This window comes from Sciurus carolinensis, chromosome 1, assembly GCF_902686445.1.
Source record: "Sciurus carolinensis chromosome 1, mSciCar1.2, whole genome shotgun sequence".
In the NCBI taxonomy this organism is placed as follows: Eukaryota; Metazoa; Chordata; class Mammalia; order Rodentia; family Sciuridae; genus Sciurus; species Sciurus carolinensis.
This window is the reverse complement of record NC_062213.1, coordinates 72,695,205-72,713,113: the sequence shown is the minus strand read 5'-3', so window position 1 is coordinate 72,713,113 and position 17,909 is coordinate 72,695,205. Positions and strand designations below refer to the sequence as shown.

The 17,909-nt window shown below is 33.5% G+C and overlaps 1 protein-coding gene across 7 annotated transcripts in view; it reads right to left on the bottom strand.

Annotated features, from left to right (window-relative positions):
• Asph (aspartate beta-hydroxylase) overlaps positions 1-17,909 on the bottom strand; it is a 222,989-nt gene that overhangs the window by 167,952 nt on the left and 37,128 nt on the right. For 3 of the 7 annotated variants that reach the window (XM_047553821.1, XM_047553827.1, XM_047553844.1), the window contains exons 3-4: positions 17,346-17,390; positions 15,844-15,912 (exon numbers count right to left, since the gene is read on the bottom strand). In XM_047553821.1, coding sequence (XP_047409777.1) covers positions 15,844-15,912; positions 17,346-17,390 — 114 coding nt within the window. Of the gene's footprint in view, positions 1-489; positions 1,180-3,440; positions 3,483-15,843; positions 15,913-17,345; positions 17,391-17,909 lie in introns of those variants that run through there. The other 4 variants (XM_047553834.1, XM_047553850.1, XM_047553859.1 and 1 more) reach the window with 3 other exon arrangements.

Genomic DNA, 17,909 nt, shown 5'->3' with positions numbered 1-17,909 from the left:
TAAAAGTGTTCTGAAATTGCTCTTCTATATAAAATTCTCTCTTTTAATTCATGACTTTTCCCAGAGTTCACAGAATGGTATATCTAGCATGTAGTAAACACTGAGCATTTAAGGATGACAGCAGAATGGGGTGTGGGAACAGGGAAGAAAGGGTGAGGTGGTTGAGAGGACATAAGAAATGAGGAGGGATTAAGAGGTGAGAAAGCGGGTACGGGAGATACCAAAAGACTGGGAGAGAGAGGTTTGAAAATGGGAAGGGGCAGAAGGGAAAGGAATATCTGGGAAGAGTCTGAGGGAGGACCTGGGAAGGGAAGGGCCCAGGAGCCTGAGGAGATGCCCACAGAAGAGCTGAGTTAGGGGAAGAGAGTGGAGGGTAAGAAGAGTGGAAAGAGAAATAAAAAAGTAGGAAAGGGGGAAGAAAACAAAGGCAACAGAGAAAATACTCAGTAGTTGAGCACTTACACTCCAAGTCATGTTACTGAACAGAAATACTACTCAACATTTTAATTTTCTTATTTAACTCAAAGTATTTAACATTAATAAATCTATCACAATTCATATTGCACATATACATTTCTCTGAAGACATGATCAACAAAATAGAAATTATTGTATATTTTATAACATTCCAGAAGTTTTGACTTTTTAAATCTCAAAGTATGACACACTGTATTTAAATTTTGAAGAACTCACTTATCGAGCACCAATAAATACATTCATGGCTAATGTACACGTCTTCTCAACCTGAGCAATACTAAAGTATCTATGCCCTTTAGCAGCAAATCACAATGGAGAATATCACCATATCCTGGGAGGATGATGTTGGAACTTTAGTTCCTCCTCTTCTGGTTATTTTCCTTTGCCAACTGTGCATGCCTAGCAGAATTTCTACTTTCCTTTCTGTCATCTTTGTCTCTGGATGCTGCTCTACTAGAAATATCTTTTGTAGTTGCTTTTTTCCTGTTTTCCTTGGTTTTAGCACTTTTATCTAGGTCCACTTTCTCCTTTTCTTTATCTTTTTTACTCTTAAGAGACTCTTTTCTAGATATATCTGAATCAGGAAATTTCTTATCCTTCCGGTCATCCTCCTTCTCTTTCTTCCCCTTTTTTCTCTCTTCATTCTCCTTTGATACAGATTTCTCTTTTTCCTTCTTGAGTTCTTCTTTAGTAAGTTCTTTAACTTTTGGGTTTTCCAATCAAAGGAAAAAATGTTTATTGATGGCATCCCTTAATCCATCCCTTAATCCACAGAACAGTCACTTGTCCCCACACACAAGAAATGCTCATTCAAAAAGCTACTTTAATTCAGTAGTTTTTAAGTTGGCTAAAAAGATGTAAATTTCTATAAAACATCAGTTATAAAAGAAATGCTAGAAACTTGTCATCATATTTTTTTCAGCATGACATACAGTTTGACTTGTCTGAAAGTTAGCATGCACTATTATTGAAGTGAGTTCATTTGTAAGGGCAGAACTTACACAAAGGGTTAACACACACTTTGTAACTATTGTGACAATGGAAAAATAAGTAAAGGAACACTGATAATGTAAGAGCAAACATCATAACTTGTGTTTGTACAAAGATAATTAAAAATTTTCAGCTTGAACAAAATTTAGGCCCTTGAAATAATTGTATTTATACTGAAAAAGTCATGCATAAGTATACCATATAATTTCTTAGTCAAGTAAGGAAAAAACAATTTATGTGCATATGAAATTTTAAAATCATCTAAGGTATTTAAAATGACAACTACAATTACATTTTTGTGTATCATCAACATTTTGAAATCAGTATTCCTTTAAGTATGTTTCCCTGTTAATTGATGGAACACCACTCAAGCCAACGTATGTGTCTTCCATGTTCGTTCCAGAGAGAGAGAGCAATTACAAGGAATGGACAAGTAATTTCAAATTTCATATAAGATATTGCTTTTGATTTGCTTTACATAAAGTTTAACAGTTAACAAATTTTTTAAATTTAACCTACTTGCAACTCTCATCAAGAAATCATAAAACAAGATGTTTACTCCATAATGTAGCATTTAAGCAGTAACAGAAAATGGAAGATCTCTTTAACCTGACAAAATGTGGAAAATGTTTTTGCCCATCAAAACTCTGTAAAACTCACATAGCACAAAAGGTTATCCAAAATGAGCTCTAGATTTGCAGTGCTTATAAAAGATGCTCCTGTGCTATATCTTTCTAGACAGTGTAATAAAATCTTTATTAACCAACAAAAATATCATGTAGGGTTTCTCCATTAGTTGAATTTCCTGGTAAGCAACCAGAAAATTCTTCCATTTTTTCCTGAAGATCTCAAGACACTCCTGTGAGAATACAGAATACCGCTCACACAGAATTACCCACGTCATCATTCTATTTCAATGCTGCTTGTAGAATAATGTAGAAAATGACATTGCAATAGAGTAAAATGTTTGGGCAATGCTATCAGCCTTTACGCTACATACTGTTTTCAAAAAACCAAGTGTTTAATGTTTAATTTGCCTTTCTAGGTCAAGAAGTAAAATTATATTTTTTGGTCATGTATTTCATCATCACTTACTCAGAAATAAAATGGTAAAAATTCCGTTTCCTTTGGGGAAATTGTTTCAGTGGGATACAAGGTTAAAACTAAAATTTCCTCATCTTAAAATTAAAACGCAATTCCCTAAACCCTGAAAAACACAGTGACGGTCTTACATGTTCAAGTTTCACCAGAAAACTAACATATGCCAAGCACTTGAACACAAAAGATTTTCACAAGTTCATAAAGAAAACCATGCACTTCCCCCATGCCCTTCTCCCTAAAGAAAATAAATGTTTACATGTGAATAAGAACACTTGTTAAAATATAAAGTAAGGCTGTAATACTGAAATGTAGCCCACGTACAATGGTTGACAGGTATAGTAATTTTTAATTAAATAGAATATCAAATATCATGATGCAGGGCTCCAGATTATAAGCCTAAATTTTCATTTAACTGGAAAGTACACATTTGATCACCCTAGCTTTTCTTGTTCTCTAAGACAGTAACATTAGAGCTTTTGGAAAAATGAGATGAATTACTGATAGTTACCTGTTTTTTACAGCAGTAATTCAAAATGTCACACCAAGAATGGTTTTAGGGAGCAGGATGTGTATATACAGATTTAACATAAACACTATTGACAAATGTAGTATGATTCTTTACATGTTTTTAATTTAAAGACTGTTAGAAAGTTTTGATAATATGAAAGGAAATTAATTAAAATTACAGATTCAATGTAGAAATTCTTCAATGAAGTCTTTAAGGAAAACTACTTAGAAGGCATATACCCCCAAACCAAAAAGCAATATTATTTTGCATTAGTAGCGCATTTTCATAACATATCAAAAAAAAGTCATGCATCTTCAAGCACTAAACTTGAATCACTCAATGCTAATTTCAGAAACAGAAAATACCTTTAGCCTTAGCTTTTCTCTTCGCTACCCCACCAGGTCCTTCTGTTGGTATTTATAAGATGAAAATAGAATATAAAGAGAAAATATCAAAGGAATTCACAAATAAGCATCTATAAAAGTTAAAATCAATGCCTTTACAAAAGGTCACCTAAATTCACCCTTAAAGTTAAAAGGAACTACAACATACAGTATCATTTAGAGCTTTATTCTTATTCTCTAAAGCAGATAAATGCATTGTAATTAACTCATGATCTTGTCAATATTACAATTTGCCTCAGACCTTTAAAAATTATTGGCTGTAGAAATAACTAATTATCATTGGAAAGGGCACTTTGCTGTAGGTTTTGGACTTCTGCTTGGGCTGCAGATAATTAATTACAAGCACCAGGGTAAAAGATTGAGTACCTTATTTCCCTGCACAGTCACTACTACCCTCCAAAAAAAGACAACATAATTTAGTAAGATTTTAATCTTTACTGTTTTTGAACAAATATTGCTTTTCCCCATCATTTTGAAACTTCCTTTAAAAAATTACATAAGCATGTAAGAATAATACTATTATATGTAGGTACATATTAACTGTTTTGCTTTTACGACAGTAGCTTTCCACTTTCTCTCTTGGCGAATGATAGTTCTGATAATGAGTTTATTTCTGACCTAACAAACATCAATACCACATATCTTCCTGTTCCAACCAGGCTATAATCAGAATTTCACTGAATTGATCTTTATTCTCCTTTTCTATTTCTCAGTTTCATAAGTGCTATTTTATATTCCTGTATCTACAACTTTTTATACTAGCATTTTGAGTTGCCAATCCATTTCTCAGGCATTTCAGGTGGGAAGCATGTTCCTCACTGTTCACAAGGTGGGTAGGGTGGCAGCACCATGCACAGCCCAATCACCCAAGAGCTAAGGCCTAACGTGGTGTCAAAAGAAAGATCCCAAACCATAATGCTTAAACCTGCTGCAAACTGCAGAACTCAATCTGCATGTTTCTGAAAACCACAATCACACTCCAACTCTGACACACGGTTTTTTTGTGCCCTCTTATATACTGCTATTATATTGTTTCTATTATCCTCTATTCCTTTATTATCTCTTCTTTCTTCATTTGTGGCACATTGTTTCTATCAAACGAAAAACTCCATTTGAGAATGGTAATTAACTGAAGTTGCAATATCGCCATCACCATTCTGGAAAAAAAGTATCAGTATGTCTTACTGCTAACTACATACAAAAAAAAAAAAAGAACGGAAAGAAGAAACATGGTTAATATCTGTCCAATTACTCGACATACAAAGACAACCTAACTAGTGCATTTGTGTAGCAATTATTTTACAAAGACAAACTGATTCTTTCCTAAACTCTGTCAAAAACAGAACCTTGTAATGTGGAAGGCTTTAATGGACCACTCCCCACTTAAGTTCATGTCAGAATGAAAGATCAAACCTACTCTTATAATACTAACTTTTTAATACATGAGCTTTAGTGAATATATAAAAGACTTCAGCATAAGGCATTAAAAATACACTTTAGAATTGCTAATGTCCCCTTCCTGACTGCTCCATGTCCTTCTATGGCAGGCCCAAATTTTCCTGTTAAAAAGTGGGGTGGTAAAAATCAGACTATCTTCCCAACGCCCACTCTTTTGAGATAGACAAAAAGATCTACATTGATAAAAAGGCTAGCATTAACCTTCATCATGAATAAACCAAAGTACTAGATAAAAATCAGATTAATGAAACACTGAGAAATGAGTACTTTACTCAAAACTTTTCCAGTTTTGTTATAAATCCTTAAAAGTGATACAAATGATCAAAGGGTAATGTAACGTAACATTCCAAAGTATCGACAAAAGCTCCTTTTCTGAACTTAAAAAAAATACAGTCAATAATTTTTCAGTATTTTTATCACAAAAAGACTGAACTAATAACTTAGAACAATTATCATATGCAGTCACTGAAGAAAAGAGTATAGACAGAAAGAATCCACAGCACTTGGAAAAGAAGTTCATAAAGGAGCCCTTGAATTACCATGAAAAAGAGTCGTGGTCAAGAAAAAGGTAGTGTTCTCAAAGTCAAAAGAGCTGTTTTGGAAAGAAAGCATGAACAATGGTGAGGATGAAGGACACCACTGAGTTACATTATTTACAAGATGTCCAGAGGGGTTCTTCTGATAGTTTTACAAGTGGTAGAGGAAGCAGTCATACCAACAAAACACAGGTGGAAAGAGAAGCGACCTGAGACCCAGGGTGCCCTTGAGGGTCTCCCAGACTTCGTTAGAAGAAAACCAATCAAATGGCATAACTTCCCAAGATTCTGAGGAGAAAAGGAATTAATGTTTGGAGATCTGTTTGAGTTTGTGTGTTTTGGAACCTACAGGAAAAACAGCCACATCTGTAAGAAAAAGAAAGCAAGTTACTGTGGGGAGAAATGGTGAGGTGGGAAAGAGGAGATGCACAGGCAAGGGAGAAGTCAGCTTTGCAACCAGGAGACTCAATGTCTGAAAAAAAAATGATAAATGAGTGAGAGAGAAAACAAAGGTTCAAAAAATTCTACAATGGTCAAGAAATGTTATAAAGTAAAGAGAAGAAAATGGAACCAAAGCCACAGGGGGGACTGTCTTAGGAAAGCAGAAAACAAAATCATCTCTGTAGAATGATAAAATGACCTTGGAAGATGGAAGAGCCTGGAAAGATTTTGGAAAGAACAAACATCACAGTAGTGAACACCTTGATTTTGGCAGAACTGAATTCTTGTCATCTGTAACCATAGCTGATGTGGACTCTCTTTACAATGTCAAAAATTAACAAACACATCTATTTTTCTCCTTTTCTCTGTTTACTACCATAATCAAAGCAGGGGGTGAGGGGGTTTAAAAAGGAAGAAGTCCATCAATGAAATTCATCTCAGTATGACATGCTTTAAAAGTTTCCAAGTAGTATGGAGAAAATTCTATCAGGGCTGAAAAGGAAGCTCTTGTTTTTTATAATACATTTGGATGAAAACTGTTTAAATTGATAGAGTACATTCCAATTTAAAGCACTATAAAACAGCACTAGGATGTAGTTAAAGTCAGAAGGAATGTCAAAAGTAACCACCATATTTTCTACTTTCTCTTTACCATTTTATGTTTATTCTGGTGATTTTAAAGGCAATTATTGTTAACGGATCTGATGACTATTAAGAATTCTTATGCAGAAATTTGGTAAGGAAAAAAGAACAAACATCTTATTCTTCCCTTAGAACATGAGGGAGTCACCTAAAGGTAAAAGGCAAATTATGCTATTCTGGCAACTGCCTAAGAACCACTGTCAAATGCATATTTAAAAAGTGAACTGTCCTTTACAAAACTGAAATGCCTCAACAGTTAAGACAATGCTTGGACTTTTGGTTTTGCCACCTGCAATAGACATGATATTAGAAGACTGGCTCTATAACAAACACCCAAGTAGCCACTGCAAACTTCTAGATACTTGGCTCTAGAAGTGATAGAGTGGTATCACTTTATACACAGGACACTTCCCACAGACCCTGGTGAGACCTGAAAGTAACTATATTCCTCAGTTTCTCATCTCTTCCTTCCCACACTGGAATACTATCATCACTTCAAATTGACCATATGTGGCAAAAAGAGGCCTCAAACACTTTAGTAATGGGCATACAAACTAGGCATACTGTTGCTCCAGAGTTTAAGTTTCATCTTGGTAAAATGCATGTCAGGATACAACACCAATTTCCTCGTAAATAGCTACAATAACAGTATTACAAACATTTGTGGAAAAAAGGAAGCTACAAACCCACCAACTCTCTATGGGACTAGGAAGGGAAGATGAGAACATAAGAGAACTGAAAGACTAAAATAATAGAAAATATTTCCATTTAGTGAATTAGTTTGAATGAAAGTAAAATGCAAATGCAAATACAAATGAGATAATGGAAAGCTTACCTGAAGACTTTCGTTGGCATAAGCCAGTTTAGTCTATGGACGTCAAAATGTCATTTCTCTTACCAAAAAAAGTTTAATAAGTTTATTACTTACTAAAGCTGGTTTACAAATATTCTCAGTATTTAAAGTTATCCAGTGAGGAATTCCTAGGCTCTTAATCATTGAGATTAACACCTGCATATATTATTACTTATTTTTTTCTGTATCAGTATTTTATCTTTTTTAATTGGTTCTTTTTAGTTATATAAAACATTAGAATTCATTTTGACATAATTATAAAAGCATGGAATATAATTAGCTCTAATTCTGTCCCTAGTACTTCCCCTTTGTCTCCCTTCCTCCTCCTAATATTATTTAAATATTAATGAACACCATGTGTTAAAATCAGCTTTGAAGAGGGATTCAAATGAAGCCTAAGATCTAGTTCGAGTCCACAATCTAGCTGATATCTACTAGTAATTATTTCATGGGTATTTCAACAATCAGAGAATATTGTAACAGGCAGAGAATTTGGCATAACTGCTCCTTCAATCAATTTATAAAAATAAAGTCTGAATCACTGAATTCTTATAAGTGCTCCAAATATTCATTATGATAGATCAAGATTCCACATTCCAAACCACAAAAAGCTTGTTATGTATTTATAGACTTAACTAGTTAGCACCAAGTCTTCATTGGAAATGGTCATTGAGAGTACCAATCCCCATAAGGCCTAACTGTCAAGTGATCAAATTAATAACTGGCTATGCTTACATCTGTTTTTGATAATTCTCTGAAGTTGCAAATATTAAGACAGCCAAGGAAATACTGTGTTCTGTTTAACTAACTGTAAGTGAAAAACATACCAGAATTCAAGCAAAAAAATGTTTTTTTCTTAAACCTTAGCCAATGATCTATGTGACAGAAAATTTAAAGAGTAAATCAAATGCAAGACCAACAAGCAGGGGCACCCCGTGTTCTATCCTGTCGTAGGCATCCACAGGATCCCTAGTCAGCAAGCTGACAGCCAGGTCTTGGGTTAGTAGGCTCAGCACTAAGAAGACACTGTGGCAGCTGGCTTAAACCCAACCAAATATGTCCCAGGCAAAATCAGGGTTGAAAACAACCCATGTGGAAATGAATATACAGGATGCCCCTGCCTCATTTTTGCATCAAACTCCTTTGCCTTCTCAATTGACAAATGGCAGTACATCTGGAAAAGCAGAGTCCACACTACATCTAGTGCACATCATATTCTGCATTTTCTTAGATTGTTCAAAACTGAAAAATCACACACTAAACATCATGGGATTTAAAATTCCATAACCAGAAATACTCAAATTTGCAGAATACAAGGTTGTATTTTTAAGTTAGCTCTTAAGTTTAGAAGAAACAAAATGAGAAAATATTATATGAAAATTACAAAATCAATCCCTAGAAAATTAACAATTATAGCATATGTAATAAAACATAAAGTCATACTTATCAGCTTCAAGATACTTTATACCACAGTTTTGCAAATGACTTTATTTTCTCGCACATACACACACACAAAAATGCCTTAGGCACAAGTTGAAGGAGGTCACAGAAGTCAGGGGTTCATTGGCTACCTATATTCTACCTTCATCAGAGGCTTTTCAAATTGTCTGATTAGAAGTGGCACAAAACAAATGACAAGGGATTACCTCACATCCCTTTTTTTCACTTACAAAAATAAAGCATAATTAATTTCTGTACATAAACTATCAATTAGTATGATGACAGAGAAATTAATTACAAACATTTTAACACAAAAATGTATTCACTTCTCAACTAAACCACCCTCTAGTGTTAGTGGTCATGACACATTAATAAACAAGACTGCTTTAAAAAATATTCTTCAGTTGTTTAGCTAAGTGAATTTCATTAAGTGGCAGCCCTAAGACTGCTTTTGAATTTAAACCTCATCTTTGATAGTTCACAGTATTGGAAGTGAAAGACACAATAAATACAAAGACTAAATTACCTTTCAGGAAGAATGCTATTAAATAATAATCCTAGTAATTCTTAGCTGATGGCTTAGCTGAAGTACTTGTATGTTTGAAAATCATAAGTTTTTGACTGTCAGAAACACTGACAGAATAAAACCTATCTCCTGAATAATGAGGGCCAGACAAAATACAGTCTTAATAGTTGTTGAAGCTTTAGAAAACCACCATACAGGGAGCAATATGCATGTCCATATCTAAAAGCAGTTGCTTGTATTTAGTAAGATTAGCAAGTAGGACAATCTACCCTGACACACATAAACAGTGCACCAGAGAGGAAGGATTCCTGAGTTCTGATTTCAGACTTTTACATTCAGGCTATCATTTTATAACCAAGGAACAAAAATATGTCATATTCCCCTCAGAACAAATGGATGAGTGATTCACTTACTTAAAAGTAATTTGATTAAATATGGAAAAACAAGGAATGTTTGCAAAGTAGAAACAATACTCAAAATTGTCTAAAATGCAAATATTTTCAAGTTTTAAGCTCTATGAAGAAAGAAGGTTAAGCAAAATTTTAGAGACATTCAATGAAATTTGAAAACATGAAATACCACTCCTTCAAAAAGCAACAGAAATCAAAAGTCTTAGGTCTTATCCCCTTCAAGCTGTAAATGCTTTGCCTGGGGGAAGCAGGTGAAATTCCATTTTAAAAACACATTTTACATGTAGCTAATACAATTGCTTTTGTCAATGGAATGAAACTCATTTTAAAGAAACTGATTCAAAGATGTCTTTAGGTTTTTCTAGTGGGAAAAATGTATTCTCTTAAAACGAGTCACCACTTGAATCTATTTAACTTATAAATGTAAATATCACATTGTAACTAAGTCGAAATCAATAGCTAATAAGATAATGAAGGAAAAAATGGAAAAAGACTATTATTTAGGATGAATAATTTTAATATGTACAACATTATTTAAGATACATATTTGTACTTTCCCTCTTTTATAATATGCCTACTTAAAAAAAATACAAATTACCTTCTCTGGATGTATACTGGGAAATGAAATTAAAAATAATTTTTGCTTTGTAAACAGAAATATTCAGACATACTACTATCTGAATTCAATAACTTAACCACCCTAAGGCAAATACATGGGGTTATTTTTAAATTATTTCCAAAGCACCATTAATACAGAATTTTACATTGAAATTTGTATGAACCTATGTGACAAACCTAAAAAATTACAGATTAAGAAATAAGGGTTTTTAAAAGAATCATCATTTTACACGCCAGACAAGTTAAAGATCAACAGAGAAGCATTTAACTTATGAATCATGCCAGATATAATTTCATAATCAAGTTCATTAGAATCATCATCATTAATAGTGTGTTAGGAAGACAAGCATTGAGGGTTAAGCACAACACAATTTGTTATTAAGCTTCCAAATTTAGTTCAGTAGATACATAAGTTAAAACAATACAGAAACCAATTATACTGTCAAGAACATCGTTTTCACTGTACTTTGTAGACAGCTACAAGAATGGGGACTGCCACTTTCTTCACTAGTGGTGGGGAGAGCCAAGCAAGGGACTAGCGAGGAGCTGCACTGGGCAAGATCACATAGCTGACGGTAACTTTAAGGTCACAACTGCCCCACTGCACATTAAGCCCTGCATAAGCCAAGGAAAAGGAAAGAAGAGGAGACTGCTCCAGGTTCTCATAAGCCAGTGACTTCAGTCCCTGAATCAAAGTTACTGGTTATGTAAATCCAAAATGACACAAGTCTTTCCCTGAACCCCTTCATTCTGTGACGTACCATCAACACCGTCTGTGGTTTCGCTTTCTTCTTCTTCTTCTTCTAGCATTTCAAAAGGAGTCATTATATCATAGAGAAATGAGAGGAAACCATAAAACCAATCTGAACTTTCCTCTGCTAAAATATTAAGGACTTCCTCAAGAGAATCAATATTTTCATTACTGCCATCTTTGGTCAGGCCTACATAAGAATAAAGGAAGAGAGAAAGAGAAAATTAAGGAGAGCAGTTAGGCGGAAAAATAAGCTCAGGAAGAGTGATCTACAACGGCTGTGCATCGTGGTCACAGAGGTATACAGGAAAAGTATTTGGGAAAATAAAGAAATTGATCCAGATGCACACCTTGCAATCAACTCTCAATCATATGCACTAAAGGATAGTCACCATCTGACCAATCCTACCAGCTCCTAAGAGGTTTGCCTCTTTCCCATTAGAGAGTTTTGAGTTGGAAAACTGACAAAATTGTATCAGTCAAAATCAGTAGACAGTAACAGAAAGAGTGAACAGAAGCAGTATTACAGAAAAAAGATACATACTTATAACCTCCAATTGTGCTCACTTACCAACCAGATATTATAGAGAATTGATTACACAATCACATATAAATATATATTGGCAAATACTTATTGGAAATACAAAGGCTCATTTCCTCACACGTTTCCTCTTAGGACCTGAAATAAACTTCACAAATGCTGGAGCCAGCAAGACTAGCAGGATTATTGTTTATAGCAACCATAAATGGGTATAAAGGAACTCAAATTAGGTAACCCAGATACAGTACTTAAATCTTCACCCAAGTAAAAAGGCTAACTAAAATAGTCTGGAAACTGATGCATGGCCCTGTAATTGTGGCCATAAGAAGATTAATAATTCACTCTGCCTACTAATAAGAAATGCAATCAAGGCTTTAGTCAGTCATTTGCAACAGGAACATCCCAAACTCCTCTTCCCTTCACCCATAAAATTAGCTTCAACTGCAAACACTGACTTCTGGCATTTTTAAGCACTAGTGGCACAAATAGGCCCTCCAAATAGGAAGAATTCAATGTATATATTATTGTTCATGTTTCTCCTGTGAACAACTGCTTTTGAGTAAAAGAGGTCACTTGGCTCCAGTAGGTATCTGCCAATACTGCGAAGAAGATCCCATAATTTTGAGGAGCAAAACAGAGTGGGGGATTTTGGCTTGTAAGAAACATAAACATTCACACCATAGAGTTTTTCTTATGGTAAGCACCCAATTCATTCACTTAAGACTTTGAAAACATACAATTTCCACACATGGCACAACTACCAGCAATCAAGATGGACAAGTGAGGGCAAACAGTATGACAGCTAATTTAAGTTTTAAAAGATTACAGAGAATTTTCTCTGCTTTAGTCAAGAGAACCATATCATATTATTCTTTCCATAGCTGTGGGGAAGGGGAAGACACACATTGCAGTAGGTATTTACTTTTTGAAAAGCCTAGAATACTTTTTCTGAACACCCGTTGATAAATGCAGTAAACAGAGATCTGCACTTCTCCCCAAGTCTTATGAGAATAACATTTTTCCTTCTTCCTGCCTTAAAACACTGTAGCTGCATATTTAGTAAAATCATTTTTATTTTTCTTCATTGTTCAATATAAGTACTTCTAATTATTAGATATAAAACACAATTTTTTTTCTCCTCTTCAGTATTACAGGTTTAAGTATGCAACAAATATATGGAAGTATGTAAACAAAACTGTTCAATTATGCCACTTTTCAATGGCCTTTAAGACGAAAGTACTAGTCCAAAAAGAAAAAAATCTATTCTGGGTATGTAATTCCTTCGCCAATGAAAGAGCAGGGTGTTGATGCCTTTGGCTGGACAAACTGTGGTCCTTTCCTCTCTCAAGCCTGCTCATACATCCAACCTGTCTACAAACTTTTATCAAAGGTGTAGGAATTATGTGCTGCCTTCTCCTTTGTCCCAGATAGGTGCTAGTCATAGGACAAGAGGACAACAATGCAATCCTTACGTGATGTCACGCTAAATAGATTTACTCTCAGCATTTAGTCCTCAGAAAATTTCTTGTTGACAAATGCAGTAAACATTGGAGAAACACGTTTTTGAAAAAACACATTTCAGAACAATGTAGTTTTCAATAATCCAAACTAAAATCAAACATACTTTTTATTTTGAATTATTTGGCCACAAAAATAAGAAGCTAGGTAATTAAGAACATGCTTAGTATATTGTCAAAGTGTATCAGAAAGGCCTTGGACTAAACTAATAAATTAATAAAATTAATGGTGGCTATAAATTTTGATTAACTCATGTATTTCTCTCTTCAATTTTACAAGAAAAGCTAAATCTTAAAATGTGAAATGTAAACATCGATGTGTACATTTCCCCAAACTGAAATGATTTAGATATGTACAGACTGAAGAATCCAGAAAAAATATTTATTTAACAAATGCCAAACCTATGAAAGTTCAATATATCTCAACTATTACTACAGTTGCTATGCCAAGTTTGCCCCAGTCCCTTTTACTACCTTCCTTCCTCCTCTTGGACTCCATGTGCTTTAATCCAAAGTTTAAACCTTTAAGGTTTTAGCTCAGCCCTCACACTGCCACCCAGTGAGAATACAGATAGGAAGCCTGGCTTCTTTGGGGTACATGCTCACTGCATTTGCACCTCCATAACCTCTCCCTGATCATACAGAGCCCACAAAAGTATTTGTAGTCCCCAACTTTCAATTGTCAGTAACCTCTGAGCCACAATAACCTCACATACCAGAAAAAAAGAACTGAAATCACTGAATTCAATTCACATTAAGGTTGTATTCCATGCTGAGAATTCAAACACTATAGAACTAAGGTCAGAGATGATAGTGAGTCTGACAGTTTGCATTTGATTTGTTTCATTTTTACAAAAGCCACAAGCTAACTATGAACAGTACATATATATAATGTAGGGTTTTTTTGTATCTTTCTTTGTGCATTTACTAGTCAAATTATCAAAATGAACACTGAGATTTATCAAATTTGGTTCTATCTCCAAGTATATAGTTCTCCTAAAAGGGACAAGTTTTGACTTGCACGTGCCACATGCATCTACTTGCAATTCTCAGAGTTACATTTAATTAATCTTTTAGTGATTGCTTATAAATCTTAGAAGCTTTTATAATCTAACATATGCTAAAAAAATCAAGTTATTAACTTTTTAAACATCAATAAAACACAGTAGATGAGGAGATTATTTATGAAAAAGGGGGGGATTTGACCCATATGAAGTTATCTTTAAAATAAGTTCTATGATTTAAAATTTATCATTTAGGGCTGGGGATATAGCTCAGTTGGTAGAGTGCCTGCCTCACAAGCACAAGGCCCAGGGTTCAATCCCCAGCATCGCAAAAAAAAAAAAAAAAAAAAAAAAAATTATCATTTAAAGTAATGTTTGGGAATAATAAACCATTTATAGCATGCAAATTACCATTATCTTGATATGTTAAGTTCTATATAACTTAATTTGTTTCACATATCTAAAGTTATAGCAATCTGAGAATTTAACATGTACTGAAACTCTATATATGTAATAACAGAATTACATAGACAATTCCATTAAGGTTAAGTCAGGAGAAGAAATTTCATGGAAATGTTATGGTAAGCTTACACTAAAAGTAGCATTAAGTAGCAATAAGAAAATATAAACTAAAACAGGTCAAAATAAGAAGCTATATTACATTTAATTACATCTAAGATCTTTTTTCATAAAGGAGGTAAAATTTACCTACTGAAAGCAGTTTAACTGGTTATAAGTACGGTATATTTCCACTTTTTCATGTTCATAGACAAACAAAATAGTGTGTCTAAAAGAAACACTCCATTAAGCTTAGTGTATAATATCCTGCCATAGCTATTGTTTTATTAAACACTTTTATATAAAGTTTTAATAATATTATGCTTCATAAGACAAAGGAAATGGTGTTATTTAAAAGCAGAACTATGTATCTCACCTAGACAGGTTATGCAAAATCTGCATATTAAAATCAACACCATCCTTTCTAGAAGATAGCATTTTAAAACAAATGGGGTGGGGGAATACCACATCTTTATTAGAAACAACCACTCAATGATAAAAACAGGTGACTCTGATGATAGAAAATGCAGAGTTCAAGATTTTCAAAACAAGGAAACCTGGTTAAAGGACCACTAGTTCATATCTTAATGTTAATTTTAAAATATGCATAGGACATTTTAAGATGTTTGCTACAATTTCATTTCAAAATGAATTCATGTAAGCCTTTAGAAATTTACATTTTCAACTAGAAGTGAATTATGTCAAATGATACTGAAGGATGACTATAATTACCATCTTTGAAAACAAACTAGTACACTATATATTCAAACATTAGGTTCAGAATATAAAGTGCTTTCAGTCTAAAAACACACAATAAATTATACTTACTAAAAAGTTGTGTGAGAAAAAAATTATATACTTCTTTACTTGTAAAAGTAAATTGAAATGTAGGAGTTTTAATGGAAAAATAAAGCCACGACCTCTGAGCAAAAATAAAATGCACCATTTAAGTGGCATAATATCTTCCATAAAATGTTTACAATCAATATCGATATTATTAAAACTAAATAGTCTCTTGTTCCTGGTATTTTATTACTATTAACAAAACATAAATAAAATGTGTACTTGCCTAATAAAACTTTGGCATCATCCACATCAAAATCTCCATCCCCATCAGCATCATAGACTCCCAGTTTTCCTAAAATAGGAGAGAAATGATGGGTGTAGGAACAAAAGGGAAAACAATTTAATAAGATATCATCCTTATTGTAGTCCTGCACATCAACCATAAATGTCACCAACCAATGCTGGAAATTTATTCTTTTAATCCTACAAACCAATCTTACTTAAAAATCATGGGCACATAATTTAGAGATTCAGGAATTGTTCACCTTGCAAATTCTAAGACATATAACTGAGATAATATTTTCCTTAAAGGTTTTACCATACCTTGATATAATCACTTCAGAACTCCCATTATAATGCTAAAAATGTTCTGGGTAAAATTTTTAAAATGTATTAAAAAAAATTCCAACCCATTTCTGAGTTACATAAAATTTGATGTTTTTAAAGTGTGACATTTCATCACACTATGAATAGTTGAAGTCAAAGGAACAACCAATCCTCAAATATAGACTGTAAAGTATAACGATATGTAATATAGCAAATAGGTGAACATTGAGTATTGGTACTAAAAATGAGGACAGTTACTTTCAAACTTTTCAATAATGATCCACAACAAAAATATCATAAATTATGCTTAACAGGGGAAAAAAAGACTGTTCTGGAAATAAAGGATATAAAACTGGAGGCTTCCTAATATTACAAAGGAATAATAATGGTTATCTAACTTAAAAGCTTAATTAGCACTGGTCATCTACTATTAAATGGCAAAAAATAAATAGACAATTAAAAAGCTTAAAACAGATATGCTGAGAAAACAATTTCACTATGATCTTTACATCTTAAGAAGAATAAATATGTATTTTTAAGACTTGAATCTTTTGTCATCAGAAGCACTGTTATGTTTAGTATTTCAACTGAGTCTACTAAATTCAATACCCTAAAAAGAATTCTAAGATCAACATGGTTGATAATTCATCATTGGACAGTAACTATGAAGAAACAAACATAAGGTACAGCAATATTTTAAACAGCATTCTAATACAGCATTGGCACTAAAAAGAGTTGTCAACCCTGTCACCATTTCTTTAACACAATATATACATTAAAATATTGCATAAAAGCAGGCAGAAATTTTGGCACAGAACAGCTATGACCAATCTTTATTTTCCCAAGCCCTGGCTCTACAAAATATCAAATTTGCTATGCAGAAGTCTGACTTGGCACATACAAATTAAAAATGATAATGATAATAGTGGAGAGATGAATGTGTTATTTCTATTGCTATGAAAATGAAATGCTATAATCTGAAGCTCAAGGCTGTACACAGAATAAAGCTCAAATAACATTAAAAAATAGAAAAAAAACTATCATTCTAACAAATTTACGAGAGAAAACTGAAACTATCATTTACATTTTCTGATTCAGGTGATAGCTTAATTAGTAGAATAAGAATGAGGTTTTAGAGACTGACAGGAGTACAGTTCAAATGCATCTTCAATAGCCTACCTTGAAGTACCTCTGATAAGTTATAACGGAAGTCCTTTGCTTTGGCTGCGTGCATGTAAAAACATGAAAATTGTTACTTGTGTCTAAAAGGTACAAATATTTAAAATCTCTTCTTTAACACATTCCCTAGAAGCATAGTACTATAAGTCAATGACAGCAAAGATCTGCTCAGAAGTTTGTCACTGAACTAAAATTCTGTTAGTTTATTCATGTATCCAGAGACCTTTTCTTTCAAACAATAAAGATAAAAAAACTGGATGATTCTGTTTATATGTAATGTTCAGAAGAGGAAAAACTACAGACATAGAAAACAGAGTACTGTTTGCCCTGAGAAACAGGGGAGGGAGAATTGGCTGTTATAGGGGCAAAGGGTAATAGAAATATTCTGGAATTAGACAATGATGATGGTTGCACAAAGTGATGAACATACTAAAAACCAATACATGGGGCTGGGGTTGTGGCTCAGTGGTAGAGCACTTGCCTGGCATGTGTGAGGCACTGGGTTTGATTCTCAGCACCACATATAAATAAATAAAAGATAAAGGTTCATTGACAACTAAAATA